This window comes from Leuresthes tenuis, unplaced genomic scaffold (assembly GCF_036924035.1).
Source record: "Leuresthes tenuis unplaced genomic scaffold, fLeuTen1.0.hap1 SCAF_6, whole genome shotgun sequence".
Classification (NCBI taxonomy): domain Eukaryota; kingdom Metazoa; phylum Chordata; class Actinopteri; order Atheriniformes; family Atherinopsidae; genus Leuresthes; species Leuresthes tenuis.
In genome coordinates, this window is record NW_027325360.1 from 7,130,165 (window position 1) to 7,142,853 (window position 12,689).

Consider the following 12,689-nt stretch of genomic DNA (forward strand, 5'->3'; position numbering starts at 1 on the left):
CCTAAACTCCAGAGGGAGGAACCGAGCTGGAAGCGGGGGAGAGCTGGCTGTGGCATCCTTCTTCTTCTCCGCTTCTACTGAGATTATTAGTAAAAAGAGCCAGTCTACATCTCTACAGACAGTAGAGCCATTATAATTAATTCTATAATAAAAACCATCAGATTATTTGGGATTTTATTGGGTGAAATTGCTCTCAATTTTTGTAATTCCACAATTTCACATATTATTTATCTTTGGTGGTCTGACGGTGCAAATAGTAGAAAACAGATTTCCACCACCTACAAAAAAAAAAAAAATTTAAAAACACCATCAATGCATTTTCTATACCCGCTTAATCCGTCGGTCGGGTCGCGGGGGGCTGGAGCCTATCCCAGCAGTCATCGGGCGAGAGGCGGGCTCCACCCCGGACAGGTCGCCAGTCATAATAAAACACCCTGCTAATAAAAGAAGCATCAGTATTTCAGAGAGTGAAATTAAATTCTGTTCCCAACAGTCATCTCAATGCAATTTAAAGAAAAATGAACAAATATGGTTAGGTACAGTTAAGTTTAATCCAGTTCACTATAAGTGTGATGATTTAATTTAATAAAAAGCAGCCGTGGTAAAAAAAAAAAAAAAAAAAAAAAAAACAGAAACTTCTATTCAATTAATTTCCCTCTCCTGAGCCTGCACGTTAGAAACCTCCAGCAGAACCAGGCTCGGGAGTCTGCCGTCTGAGAGCAAAGTGCTCTGTTGGGAAAATATCAAACTTCGGGATCTGTACCTTATGATGAAGCTTGGTCATTTTAAAGTAAAGCTAATGACAAGACAATATCTTCCTGAGGCCCACAGGTCCAAGGACAAACATCTAAGTTTTGCCTCAGTTTAGAGCAAAATTAAGTCTTCCAGACCTTTATTTCTTAAAGACAAAAAAAATTCACTAAAAATCTATTTCCAAAACAACACTTTAAAAACACAATAAATAGATAACCATAAAAACAGTTGAAAACAGAGTAAATAGAAAACCACAGTAACACTGACAGTGAATAAGACTTTTCCCGGCTGATCACACAACTTTGAGTTCTGGCTCTTAGTTTTTCGTAGTTCATTTGCAACATGAAATACACGTTTTTTGCCCCCATGTGATGCATTTTTTCAGTACATCAGCTCATTTGGTGTTCATTAACCTCTTCTCAATTATGAATAGCTTCTAAGATTATCAGATTTATGGCACATTGGGTCACAGAAAGGTTCAACACACTTTTCTGGTGTAAGCCTTAAGAGATGGCATTAATTTTCACATGTTTTATATGAGTTTATACAAGAATATAACAGTTCAGCTAACAAAGTTTAACTGTAGCCTCTTAAAATCTTAGATTCTATGCGAGTGTGTGGGTGAAAAATAAGTTTAATTAAGTTCTGTGGTAAAGACATTATTCAACTATGAACCCGAACAGCATTACTCTGGATGCAGATGATTAGTTTCCCTAGTTAAATTTCATTCTCCTTAATGGCTTTCATTGTATCCTAATACTCAGTTTGTATAAATCAATAATTTTACTGTGATATAACTCAATAATTTGTAGTTATACTGTCATATCCACGTAGCTTCATTTTGAATTACATTTCCAGCAGCATTTTTTTCCCTTTTGCTTTGCCGCATGGTGGACTAATAAGTGTATCATCTCTTATTAATTTACTAGGCTTGATTGAGCTGAAAAATAATTAACCTCCACTCTAGTCAGTCAGCCAGCCAAGAGGGTTTATAGGCAGGGAGTGAGGTGAAATACCAAGGCACCAAATCAAACCCCCTGCAGCCAAACAAAGGGGAGGATGAAAAGTTACCAATTACAAAGAGGCTCTGAATCACTCTGTAAATTTAAATAACCACCGCACTTGGGTGGTTCAGCTCCTGGAGCTGCAAGGTAACTGGAAGCAGGGTTGCAACAGTGAGTTTAACTGCCTCCGTGGCATAAAGATATATTATAATGCAGTAATAAAGTGCAGTGTAAGGAAGGTTCTGCCAATGGGGGTCAACACTGGATAAGAGTCTTGTAGTATGTATAAATGGTGGTTTAATTAATCATTTCCAACTATGAGCAACTTCAATTTTATGGCAGCTGAAAGACAAGAGATCTGGGAAAGCTATCTAAAAAAAATATAGGCATTTATTTGGATGATGCATTCTACGCTATGAGAACTGGTAACATTACACCACGAAGGACACAATTGCAATAAATTATGCTAGATTAATCACAGTTGTTATATAATCTTGTATTCTCAAAGCTCCTTTGAAGAAACCACCGTTTCCAGAAGTCCCTGAAGGCAGCGTTGCCCAGCAACGGCGCAGTATAGGTTCACCCCGTTGGCTCTCGGTTAAAACTTTGTCTGACATAATGCCCAAAAAGAAGGAGACGAAAAGCGGCGACAAACAGAATGGAAACACCAAAGCACCGAAAACAGAAGGTCCCCCGACATCTGCGTCTAAAACCAGCTTTGCCGACAGAGAGAGGGATTTGTACCTGACTCAAATAAGATATTTGAACGAAGAACTGGAGAGGTGAGGCTGTTTTAACCTTTACGAGAAAAGCGACTTCCTTATATATATATATATATATATATAAATATATATATATGTATTTTTTTATTCCTCCCAATAGATGACTGAGTTCAGTGGAAGCAATTAGGATTTAGAAAAAATTATAAGAAAAAAAAAGTTTAAAAGATCGACTAAATAATTTGAATGTAAGTTTGGTTTCTCCTACAAATCCCCTCAGCGCAGCTCATTTGTATAATGCTGTATGCAGTTAGATGGTTGTTACCCATGCTGTCACTTTTGATAGGACCAGAATTTGAGAGCAGGGTATATCAGGGGCATTTTTATCAGACTCAAATTAGAAACAAGCGAAATGAAGATCCTGTGCACATGCGCAGTGTGTTTATCCCTTTGGAACTACAGGACAGCTACGTCACTGCAGAAATTAGACTTTCTTGTAATCTTTTTAAATGATTTTGAGCAATAATTCTTAAGGATTTCTGAAGGTCTTTGGCTGCTTTTTCCAATGATTTTCAATCCAGTCTTTGTACCCGATTATTTTTAGAGGAATGCATTAAAAAAATCACATAGTTTGACAGACATGACATGAAATTTTTGCACCAACAAGGTGTGTCCCAAAATCCTATCAGCAATTATTAGCGAACTATCTACAGCAGATGAACAGTATCTGAAAGTTATGTCCTTAAGAAAGAGGAAAAAAATCCAGCAAAGACCTGACAGAGGACCTGAGGTGGCTGTCAAGAAGTCGTTCTCAAGGAAGGGAAACAGGAAGAAAAGGCTGAGGTGTGCCAAATGACACAAGAAGAGGACTGAAAACCAGTGGCAACAGGTCTTCAAACTCCTTAGAAATGTACAAACTTTACATATTTACCATATTCTGTTTTCTTTCTGGTAATATATAAAGAAATAACTTTTGCACAGTACTAAATTTCAGAGGCCACATAGAGGACATTTCTCACTTAACCACAAAGTTAATGTTAAATTAATGTTCTAGTTCCCGGTTCTGGTTTATGTAAACAAAAAGGACATTTACAAAAACAATGTCACCATTGAAACTGAGAGCCTGAGAGGAGAAACTTGCTTTTAATTAACCAAACATCTCCTGTTGAGCTGTAACATCAAAGTTTGTGTTGCCATGTATTTAAAGCTATGATTAATGTGCCTAAGTTCAATACATGGCCATACAACTAATCTGATTGCACATTTAGGTTCTTGTTTAATTATATCTGTTCCCAATTACATTTTATTCCATTACAACCCAGCCTTGATTGTAAATCCCTTTGTAAGCAGTTTGGCAAATGCATGGTTGTGGTGAGTGGGAAAAAGATGCAGAGCACAAGCTGGTCAAGTCCAAAGACAAACTTCATTATCAAAAAGGGTAAGCCATTAGAGCAGCAGACAAATGATATGAATGGCAGGGAGCAGGTGAAAAAATCTAGAGGAGAAAACCAGGGAGTATGTATGTTCAGGGAGGGGGAATCAATGAACAAGACACAGATGTGGAGCAAAACAGACACAAGTGGCAAAACTAAAAATAGTTAGTGAAAGAGATTTTTTTTTTAGAATGAAACATGAAACTCCAAATCCACGACAGTGAAATCTCTAATAATATAACAAGCAACCATTACAGCTACATAAACCCTACGTAAGACATAAATATCATTCAAATGTAGAATAATTCAGAGACAGCTTCCATTACAGTTGTTTTTCCCTCACATTCTCCACAGATATCAGGTGAAACGTGATGAACTTGAGAGGCAGAACAAAGACTTACTCTGTCAGTACAGCACACTGGAAAAGGAGAAGAAGGACATTGTTGAATACCTGAAACACGCCCTGTTTGAGAAGGAAAAGCAGGTGGATGAGCTGTCTGAGCGGCTGGACAGTCAGCGGCAGGCTGCCCTTCAGGACAGAGACGCTCTGCTGCTGCAGCACAGCCAGCTCACGAAGGAGCTTCAAGACCGCACTGATGAACTGGCTGAGAAAAACACGACACTTGGTGAGAACTTATTTCACTGTCTATTGGGTAAATCATAGTCAAGGTCAGCTCCTAATGCTGAATTAGGAGGCATTTATCAGGCAAGATTGGTAAAAACAATGTAAGCTGCAACGCTAGAGCAGTCAACCACAGATTGTTAGAAGAAGAGTAGATCAACGCAGTTGTAAACATACACCTGAGACTGGACTCTGACTCTCTTCTCCTCCTCTTCTCCCAGTGGAGAGACTTGCCGGCCTGGAGGAGTTTCAGAAGCAGAGGGAGGAGCTTGTGTCCAACATGGAGTCTCTGGAGAAGCAGCTGGCTTGTCAGAAGGAGAGGCACAAAGACGAGATTCACAGCCTGGAGATGAAAGTACTGCTGGAAAAGAGAAGGTTAAGAGATCACATACTGCATTTATTGTATAGCCTGTGCAATAGCTTTGTAAACAACAAGACAGCTTAAATAACACATTAGTGGAAAGAACTGTTATGCACCAGAATAACCAGCAACAATAAGGCTTCAGTGTGGTGTTATTGACCTGACAATGTTCTGTGGGCTCACCTCCATCTCTCTCCTGTTTTCTAACGAAAGATTAGAGAAGAAGATGGAGAGCCACGTGGCAGCCATGGAAGCAGAAGTGCAGCACCTGGTCACCCAGAAGCTTCCCGAGACAGCCCAGTTGGTGCTACAGGAGAACGTGGAGGTGAAGGCTCGTTGCAGCCGGCTGTCAGAGCAGGCTCAGGCCCTGATGGAGGAGAACGTGGCCCTGCAGGAGCGTAAGAGCCAGCTCAGCGTGGACGTGGACATCCTGGAAGAAATGCTCCGCGAAACCTCACGCATGAACTGCACCAATAAGAAGGTAAGGGAGAGAACTGCTGTGTAAAGAGCTCATATGCTTTCAAACTGGGTTTTTCATAGATTGTACAGTGTTTTTAGAATATTCATTGTAGATATTTTTTCAAGGTTCATCTTCCCTCCATCAGGTGGTGGAGCAGCTCACAGAAAAGTGTCAGCAGCTGGAGACGGAGCAGAAACACTCTAAACAGCAACTGGAGCAGCTTCAGACTGAACACACAGAAGTCATGGCTGAGATGGAGATACTCAGGTCAAGGTTTCACCGTCTGAACGTTATCCGAGTTCACTTTCATACCAAGTCAAGTGCCGTTCCATTAGTTCCAAAAAAGAAAAGAAAAAAGAAAAAATTCTAGCTCTTAGTTAGTTTGTTCATATTTCTCATACAGTATACAACAAATACAAAAACAGAGAAGAAAGAAAAGTCTGGAACATCCAGGAACACTGAAAGTTTGCTTGGAAGTAAAAGCACTGATCAGTTGGTCCCAAGTGAACAGAAACAGAAGCTTAGTCTGACTGAATTAAAGTTGTAAGGGCAACTTTTACTGGATAATAGATGACGTGAAGAAAAACATTTTTATTACCAGAAATTATAATGATGAACAAAAGATATAAAAGTCTTATATAAAAGTCAAAGTCTTCTATAAAAAAGGGAAACATTTTAATGTTGAAACTTTAAAAGGAAACTTAAGAGAAAGACACACTTTGTTATATTCTGTTGGCTATGAAATATTGTTTCTTCATGCCAGCAAAGCAAACTTGAATGCGTAGCTTCCCTCAGATTCATAAAGTTTCAGCAGTTCAGAATGATGGTTCACACCCACCAGTCCCGTAAAGTCGACTTTAGCAGCAGAAAATCTTTTTTAGGAAAAAAAGAAAAGGGTAATTAACTAATGTCAATTTCAATTATCAATTCCCTAAAGGCTCATCTCGGTTTGCCATAACTGTGAATCCCAAATTTTTGCCACAAAACAAAACTCTCATTGCCTTAAAAAGTCCTCATTCAGTGACTGACTGGTGTTCTGTGAACATGCTCATCAGTCGGGGCAGCAGCATCCGAGTCAGTGACTCAAAGAGCTGAACAAACTGATGAAGGAGGCTGGTTCTGTGCTGGAGACTGCTCTGATTATGCAAAGAAGAGTGCTGCAAAAGCAGCTCAACGTAATAGACAACGCTGCTTGCCTTCTACATAACATTGCGATCAAACAACAAGTGTTCAGTCAGAGGCTTCTTCAGCTCAGTTGCAAAATTACATTACAGAAGACTATAGGTGGAGATTCAAAGCAGAAACCGTCAGCCTCTGTCACGTCAGCCTTTCACTGTGTTTTCAGACAGGACCGGGCCTCGCTGTCTCAACAGTGCAGCAAACACACAGAAAGGATGAGTCAGATGGAGGCGGAGCTACAGGAGGAGAGGAAGAGGAGGAGCAGGATGAAGAGCATCATGCAGGAAGCTGCCTTCACTCTCAGACGAACCCTGATGGTAAAACAATAAACATACTCGTCAAGGTTTTCTGAACCCACTCGCTGAACTGTTTTAGGACTAATTCAAATGAAGGTTAACAAGTCTGCAACGACGTCTTATTACTGCATCATCATAGTAGTTTTCCAGGTTTGCTAATTTCGTCTCACTGACTTTTTTAACAAGATCATCATTTGTTTCTAAGGAGTACACAGACTGGCTGGTGTATCATAGAAACAATGAAAATATCTAAGAATGTAATGGACTGAACCAAACATCCAACAATGCTACAAAGTAGCTGGAAATTCTCATATGTTGCAATATTTATCTCAGCTGACGGGACAGTTTCAGTCACCGGTTTCATGACTTCTCCATTGATGCTGGCTCTGATCCATGCAGGAGGCACCAACAGAGCACGGCTCAGAGGTGGACTCGGTCGTCCGGTGGAAGCACCTGATGCAGAACCTGCTGGTGGTGTTGGACAGACGCACACTCACCACTTCCTCCGCAGAGAGCGACAGACTGAACGAGCTGCAGGCCTCTGACGCTGCAGCAGCACGGTAACAAAATCCCCTGCTCACTTTAAACTCAGATCCACACTTTATCCATCTGTGCTTGAGTTTTGATGACCAATTCACAGAGGAAACCTGAAAAAGTGAAAGTTGGAGAATGGTGGAATACCATCGGAGCAAAAAATGCCTGTACAGAGTCATATTTTTGTGTTTTAGCCAAAGATTTACCAAAGCATAAAAAGAATTTCCTCAACATGTGTCAATATACAGACATGTAAAAGCACAATTTAGTGTACAGGGTAGGGGATGTACTCATATGGGTTCTTAATCCTACCACAAGAGGTCCTCAGTAATGACAATAAATGTTCCTCAGAGTTCAGTCTTGAGGAAAAAGCACTTAACTGGTGACAGTTTTTCTTAATAAGAACTGACACAATCCCTGAAGCTGACCCTGCTGCCATGGATGACATCGTTTTAGAGGCAGGCAGGCAGGCAGGCTGCTGCAGTAGCTCTGGACATACTGTGTCTTTCTCTGCATCTTGAGATGTTCCACTGAGCTCTTGTCTGTGAAAACACAGATTTCTGAAACATTTTTTCTGGATGCTGTGCTGCTGAAAGGACTTGTAACATTTATTATGAGGCATAACCATGGCAACAGGAGAGTTTTTAACCTGATGGAGCAGCTAACTGAGCTTTCCAGAGCCCAAGTAATGCCTGGAATAAGACCCCAAATCAAGATGAGTGGAAGAGGAGACATCTTGATGCAGAGCAGAAACAAAACAGAGAGAAAGGAGGAGGAAGTGTCACCATGGGAAGATATCACTGGCAGATAAAATGGATAAACATGGACCCCTGAGGAGGACACAGCAGGAACATTAAAGCAATATTTTTTTTTTTCATCAAGGCATGGCTGTAACTCCCCTTCATGTATTGAGCTTTAAGGCTATGGGCAGACAGTGACTGCAGACAGAAAGGTAACAGTAAAGGAGGATGATTGCAGCGCTTGTTAACAACAGATGGTGTAATCCTGGACATGTCACTGAGAAAGAGCATCTGCATCCCAGATGTTGAACTGACATCATCAGTGAAATTGTTGCCAAGCTACAAAAACAAAAACAACACATTTCTACCACACCTTCCTGTCTGTTACACTTCATCTTTCTTAGCTGATTTGTATTTTATCTATAACAATAAATAATACTGCAGAAATATAGTTTCCTTTCTGAGATTAATTAGGGTCATTGAATAGAATTTTTGTCCAGTATACAAGCAGCACACGCACATGTACTACCTGATCAAGCTGAAAGCCTGTAGGTGACACTCTTGTCTTAGGAGGTTGTAGAGACATCTTCTGTTGTGATGCCCCAGTAAATACACACTTTTAGTTTTTTTTTTAAAAATATTTTGTAAAATATATTCAGTTATAAAGTCGTAGATGTTGTCCTGTGGGTGAGCTTAGTAACAATACAGCTCTGTCCAGTGTTACATACTGTTGGTGTCACAACTCCCATTTTATCACCCTTGTTTTGGCTTTACAGAGCAGCAGACTTGGAACAAGATTTGAGTTTACAGTTCAAGGGGAGCCATGAGAGGCCCAGCAACCCCAACCATGTGCCTCGTCCCTCAACAAAACAGAAAAACCCACTCTCCTGGACGGGAGCCGGATCCAGCAGCACCACTGTGCCTTTGTACAGGTTTGTTAGAACCACACAGCTCGGACTGCAGGAGAGGTGGCGTGCGTAGCAGTCATCTTAGTTATTAGTTAGCAAAAAGAAAGAAAGCAGAAACAAAAAACCCTCATTCCCCTTTTTATAGAATAGAGGGAGTAATTACAGTATTTTAAGATTTCAGTCACAGACAGATGGTGAAGTTTTGTAGATATTTTCTTTAAAACAGATTCCAGCAACACTACATCTGTAATTTTTCTGTTCTTTCTCTCAGGAAACCCGTCGGTCAGAAGACTTCAGGCGCTGTGAACATGACTCGTTCAGCTGTGGGATTTTTGACATCCCAACACTCAGTCTGCAGATTCAAATGACTGGAACAAAACTCATTTCTGTGAGCATATGAAGGACTTGATGTCAGAGGAGGAAAACGTCTCCTAAAATAGAAGAAGAATAGAAGTTGTCATTCTTTGCAACTCATGTTCACTGAGGATTGTACCTGGAACTTTCACACTTACGTTAAAGGAATGCTGGATCTTGTTTTAGAAGTTACTAAAACGTCACGTCGAGGGACTTTATTTCCTTCGATTTTTGCTGAACAGTCATGATTTGCTGACATATAAACCTATGATAACAGATAACCGTTGGAGTTAATACCGTGATAACCAGACAGTGGAAGAGCTCGCCGTCCCACCAACTTAACCTTGAACTCTCAGTCATCATAAGATAGCTTCAAAAATGAGTAAGAATTTGTAAAAGATAAAGGAACAAATTGTCCTGAGAGTCGTTTTCTGCGTCTTTCAGCAGCAACAAGTGAAAATCTAAATCTCCTGCTTCATCATCCTCATTAAAACAGTTCACACCGGTGAAAATGGTGTCATTCTACTTTCCTTTGTTTTACGATTATTGACCATAACCATCATATTAAAAGAATTAAATCTAAATATATACTGCAAACTGTGAGATCCCCTGAAAGGCAGCTGCTGGCTGAAGCTTAGTTATTTTACTCATCTTATCCAACTCAGTGCAGCAAACAGAAATACGAATGCTTGACTTCACTTGCTGTTATAGATCAGGTTACTTTTCGATCTCAAGAAAACAAAAAAGTCTATTTCGCAAGACAAGTCAACTTATCCTGTGAAAACGAGCTTTTTTTAAAATCTCGAGATAACAAAGCTGGCTATCTTAAGTCAACGGAATCTCCTCACAGGTATGAAGAAGCCTTCAGAACTCCAGACCTCATGATTCAACAACTCAGGCAAAACGTGCTGATTTAGATTCTTTAATCAATGCTTCTTGTTACAAGTCAAAGTTGGAGGCACTTCAATTCTCATTTGGAGATGAAAGTCAGCACCTTGATGAACACTAGAGGACAGACAGCTTATATTACATGTGACAGAAAGAAACAGGACACAAAAAAGAGTAACTAGAGTATGACCACTGTATGTACAATGAAATACATATCTGCATTAAAAACTATACTTTGATAAATATATAACTTCATGGATTGTTGAGGAGTAATAGGAAATATTCAAAATACTGTGATTCTTCTTTTTAAATAGATACAAAGGATTTGTATAAAAGTACAGTTCCTCCAGTCAAGGTCTATTCATCACTGATTCATCCAGCGAGTTGCATGTAGCAAAGAGCTGGTGACACGCATGAGACGAACAGTATATACAGGAAATATTCCTCTAAGGTGTGGCAGGGCTTATTCTCCATCCGTTTACTCTGAAGAGGGCAAACGTTTTGGCGCTCATAAATGATCAACACTGAGCTTTACAAATAGAAAAGGCAGAAAACTAAAAAGAAAGCTATTTAAAAAAAAGTTGTTTGGGGGGCTGCAATAGTTGAATTTGCATCCACGTTGGTCTGAACTCGAGTGGTTTTCTGATTCTTGGAGACGTTTCAGTGAGAATCTGATGGGACTTGAGGCAACGACTGGTTACATTCATATTCAAAGGGCACTTTGGGCTCATCATGGAGGCAATTGTGCACATGAATTAAAAAACAAAAATTAACAAACAAAAAAAAACCCACGATATTTCCAGAAATCTCATTGATTGGTTGGGATCAGGTTCCTCATCCAGCTGTGGAGAGGAGGACGTTCATTGAGAACCAATAGCAGCGCAGCATTTGTGGGCTGGGAAGCGGCGTCTAATCGAACATGCCCCTCCGAGTGGGACTTGGTGAAGTCTTTCTGCCGAGTCGAGGCGTTCCCTAAAGGGCACACAAACACGCTGCATCAACGAATGAAAAGCAGATGAATTTTCAGAACAGAGGATGTCAAATCTTGGAATTGTAGAAACAAAAGTGACTCGACACTTACTGGTGACTGGGCTTTGGAGAAGTTGACATGCGCATAAAGCAACACTGCGATGTCTTTGTGACCTGCTTCCAGAGCGATGGACAGAGCATTGCTCTCATCCTAAAGGGAGATCAACACGAGACAAAGATTACGAGATAAGTTAGAACTACTGATGGCAGATCTGTCAGCTTTAATCTGCACGTAATCTCCAAGTTTGTAGCAATTATAAGTATAAAAAAAAGCATTTAAGACAAATGTGTCCCTTTTACAGTCAGACTGTGCATCTTTACTCTTTATATTCACATAAAACTGTAATGATATGTATATTACTGCAGTAAACAGTTCACAGCCTTAAAACAATAGGAAGCAAGAACTCTGGGAAATGTAGTCAAACCATTTGAGTAGGATATTGTGTCTTGAAATGATAATAGAAGATGTACTGTGGAGGGACTTCTATCTCTGTCAAATTCAACTGTTTGTCAGGAAAAATAACTGATATCTGTGCGAACTGCATAAGATGGATTAATGCTGCAACGTCAGACCAACTCTGAACAGCAAACTTCTTCCCAGCAGCCGCTATTTTACAACCATCTATGCTCCTTTCGCAGTAGTGTAACTGCACGTCATAGCGATGCAGTACAAGACAACTGATTAGTCCCCCGCAAGCAAGTGTTCCTACGCCACGTGCTTTTAAGACAGAACGCCCCCTACTGGTGTCGCTTTCAGGTGAGACCGAATGAAGCGGCGTCAGAAATCCTGCCTCCAACTTGGGCTCAGCAGACACACTTTGGACAAGCACGTAAATCTGATGTCAAAGCTTAAAAATCTTCAAAAGAGACTCTTCACACAATACACCATCAGAAAGAGCACAGTGATCATACTAAGCACTTCTGATGTGCCCATGAGAAACGCACACCAGAGAGAGGAGACATTTCTGTCCAGCTGACTCTGTGTGATCGTGTCACATCCAACTTGTCTAAGATTTACGCAGAGAGAGAGAATCTAAACAGACAAATGTCGAGCTGACATCAGATCAGCCTCCTTCATGAGTCACTCACGCTGTCGCTGAGCGTGGCGTCACAGCCGGGCTGGGCCAGCAGCAGTTTGACGATCTCGACGTGGCCGTGTTCGCTGGCACACATCAGCGCCGTGGAGCCCTCGTCGTCCTGGATGTTGACGTCGGCCCCGTGAGCCAGCAGGGCCCGGACCATGTCCATCCTGCCGTGACTGACCGCCAGCATCAGCCCCGTCTGACCGGCCTGAAACGGGAGGAACGTTTACACCTGCTGCTGCTGTATGCGGCTTGTTTGGGGGAAGCTGAGGATCAGGTTGTGTTCAAATAATGATTTCAGACAATTCCAAATATAACAGAATATTT

At 40.8% G+C, this 12,689-nt stretch overlaps 2 protein-coding genes across 3 annotated transcripts in view; one reads left to right on the forward strand and one right to left on the reverse strand.

Moving 5' to 3' along the window:
• The first annotated feature begins 2,375 nt into the window (after nt 1-2,375).
• Nucleotides 2,376-9,420, forward strand: LOC140309480 (cilia- and flagella-associated protein 157-like). Its single transcript, XM_072387347.1, has 9 exons — nt 2,376-2,539; nt 4,264-4,535; nt 4,753-4,906; nt 5,106-5,373; nt 5,498-5,619; nt 6,698-6,848; nt 7,227-7,387; nt 8,878-9,033; nt 9,281-9,420. Exons 1-9 carry the CDS (start codon nt 2,376-2,378, stop codon nt 9,375-9,377), a joined length of 1,545 nt encoding a protein of 514 aa, XP_072243448.1. The 3' UTR covers nt 9,378-9,420.
• Nucleotides 9,421-10,271: 851 nt separating this feature from the next.
• The window catches only part of kank1a (KN motif and ankyrin repeat domains 1a), a 59,806-nt gene continuing 57,388 nt past the window's right edge, over nt 10,272-12,689 (reverse strand). For both annotated transcript variants that reach the window (XM_072387338.1, XM_072387339.1), the window contains 3 exons: nt 12,370-12,570; nt 11,333-11,431; nt 10,272-11,223 (listed from right to left, as the gene is read on the reverse strand). In XM_072387338.1, the coding sequence (XP_072243439.1) occupies nt 11,161-11,223; nt 11,333-11,431; nt 12,370-12,570 (363 nt within the window). In that variant the 3' untranslated portion in view covers nt 10,272-11,160. The remainder of the gene's footprint in view (nt 11,224-11,332; nt 11,432-12,369; nt 12,571-12,689) is intronic.

Bases quoted from the DNA above. Each gene is read 5' to 3' on its own strand.
- LOC140309480 (XM_072387347.1), top strand. From the start codon at position 2,376: ATGCCCAAAAAGAAGGAGACGAAAAGCGGCGACAAACAGAATGGAAAC. The intron at 5,620-6,697 runs GTCAAGGTTTCA...CTGTGTTTTCAG, and splicing joins GCTGAGATGGAGATACTCAG to ACAGGACCGGGCCTCGCTGT. The intron at 7,388-8,877 runs GTAACAAAATCC...TTGGCTTTACAG, and splicing joins TCTGACGCTGCAGCAGCACG to AGCAGCAGACTTGGAACAAG.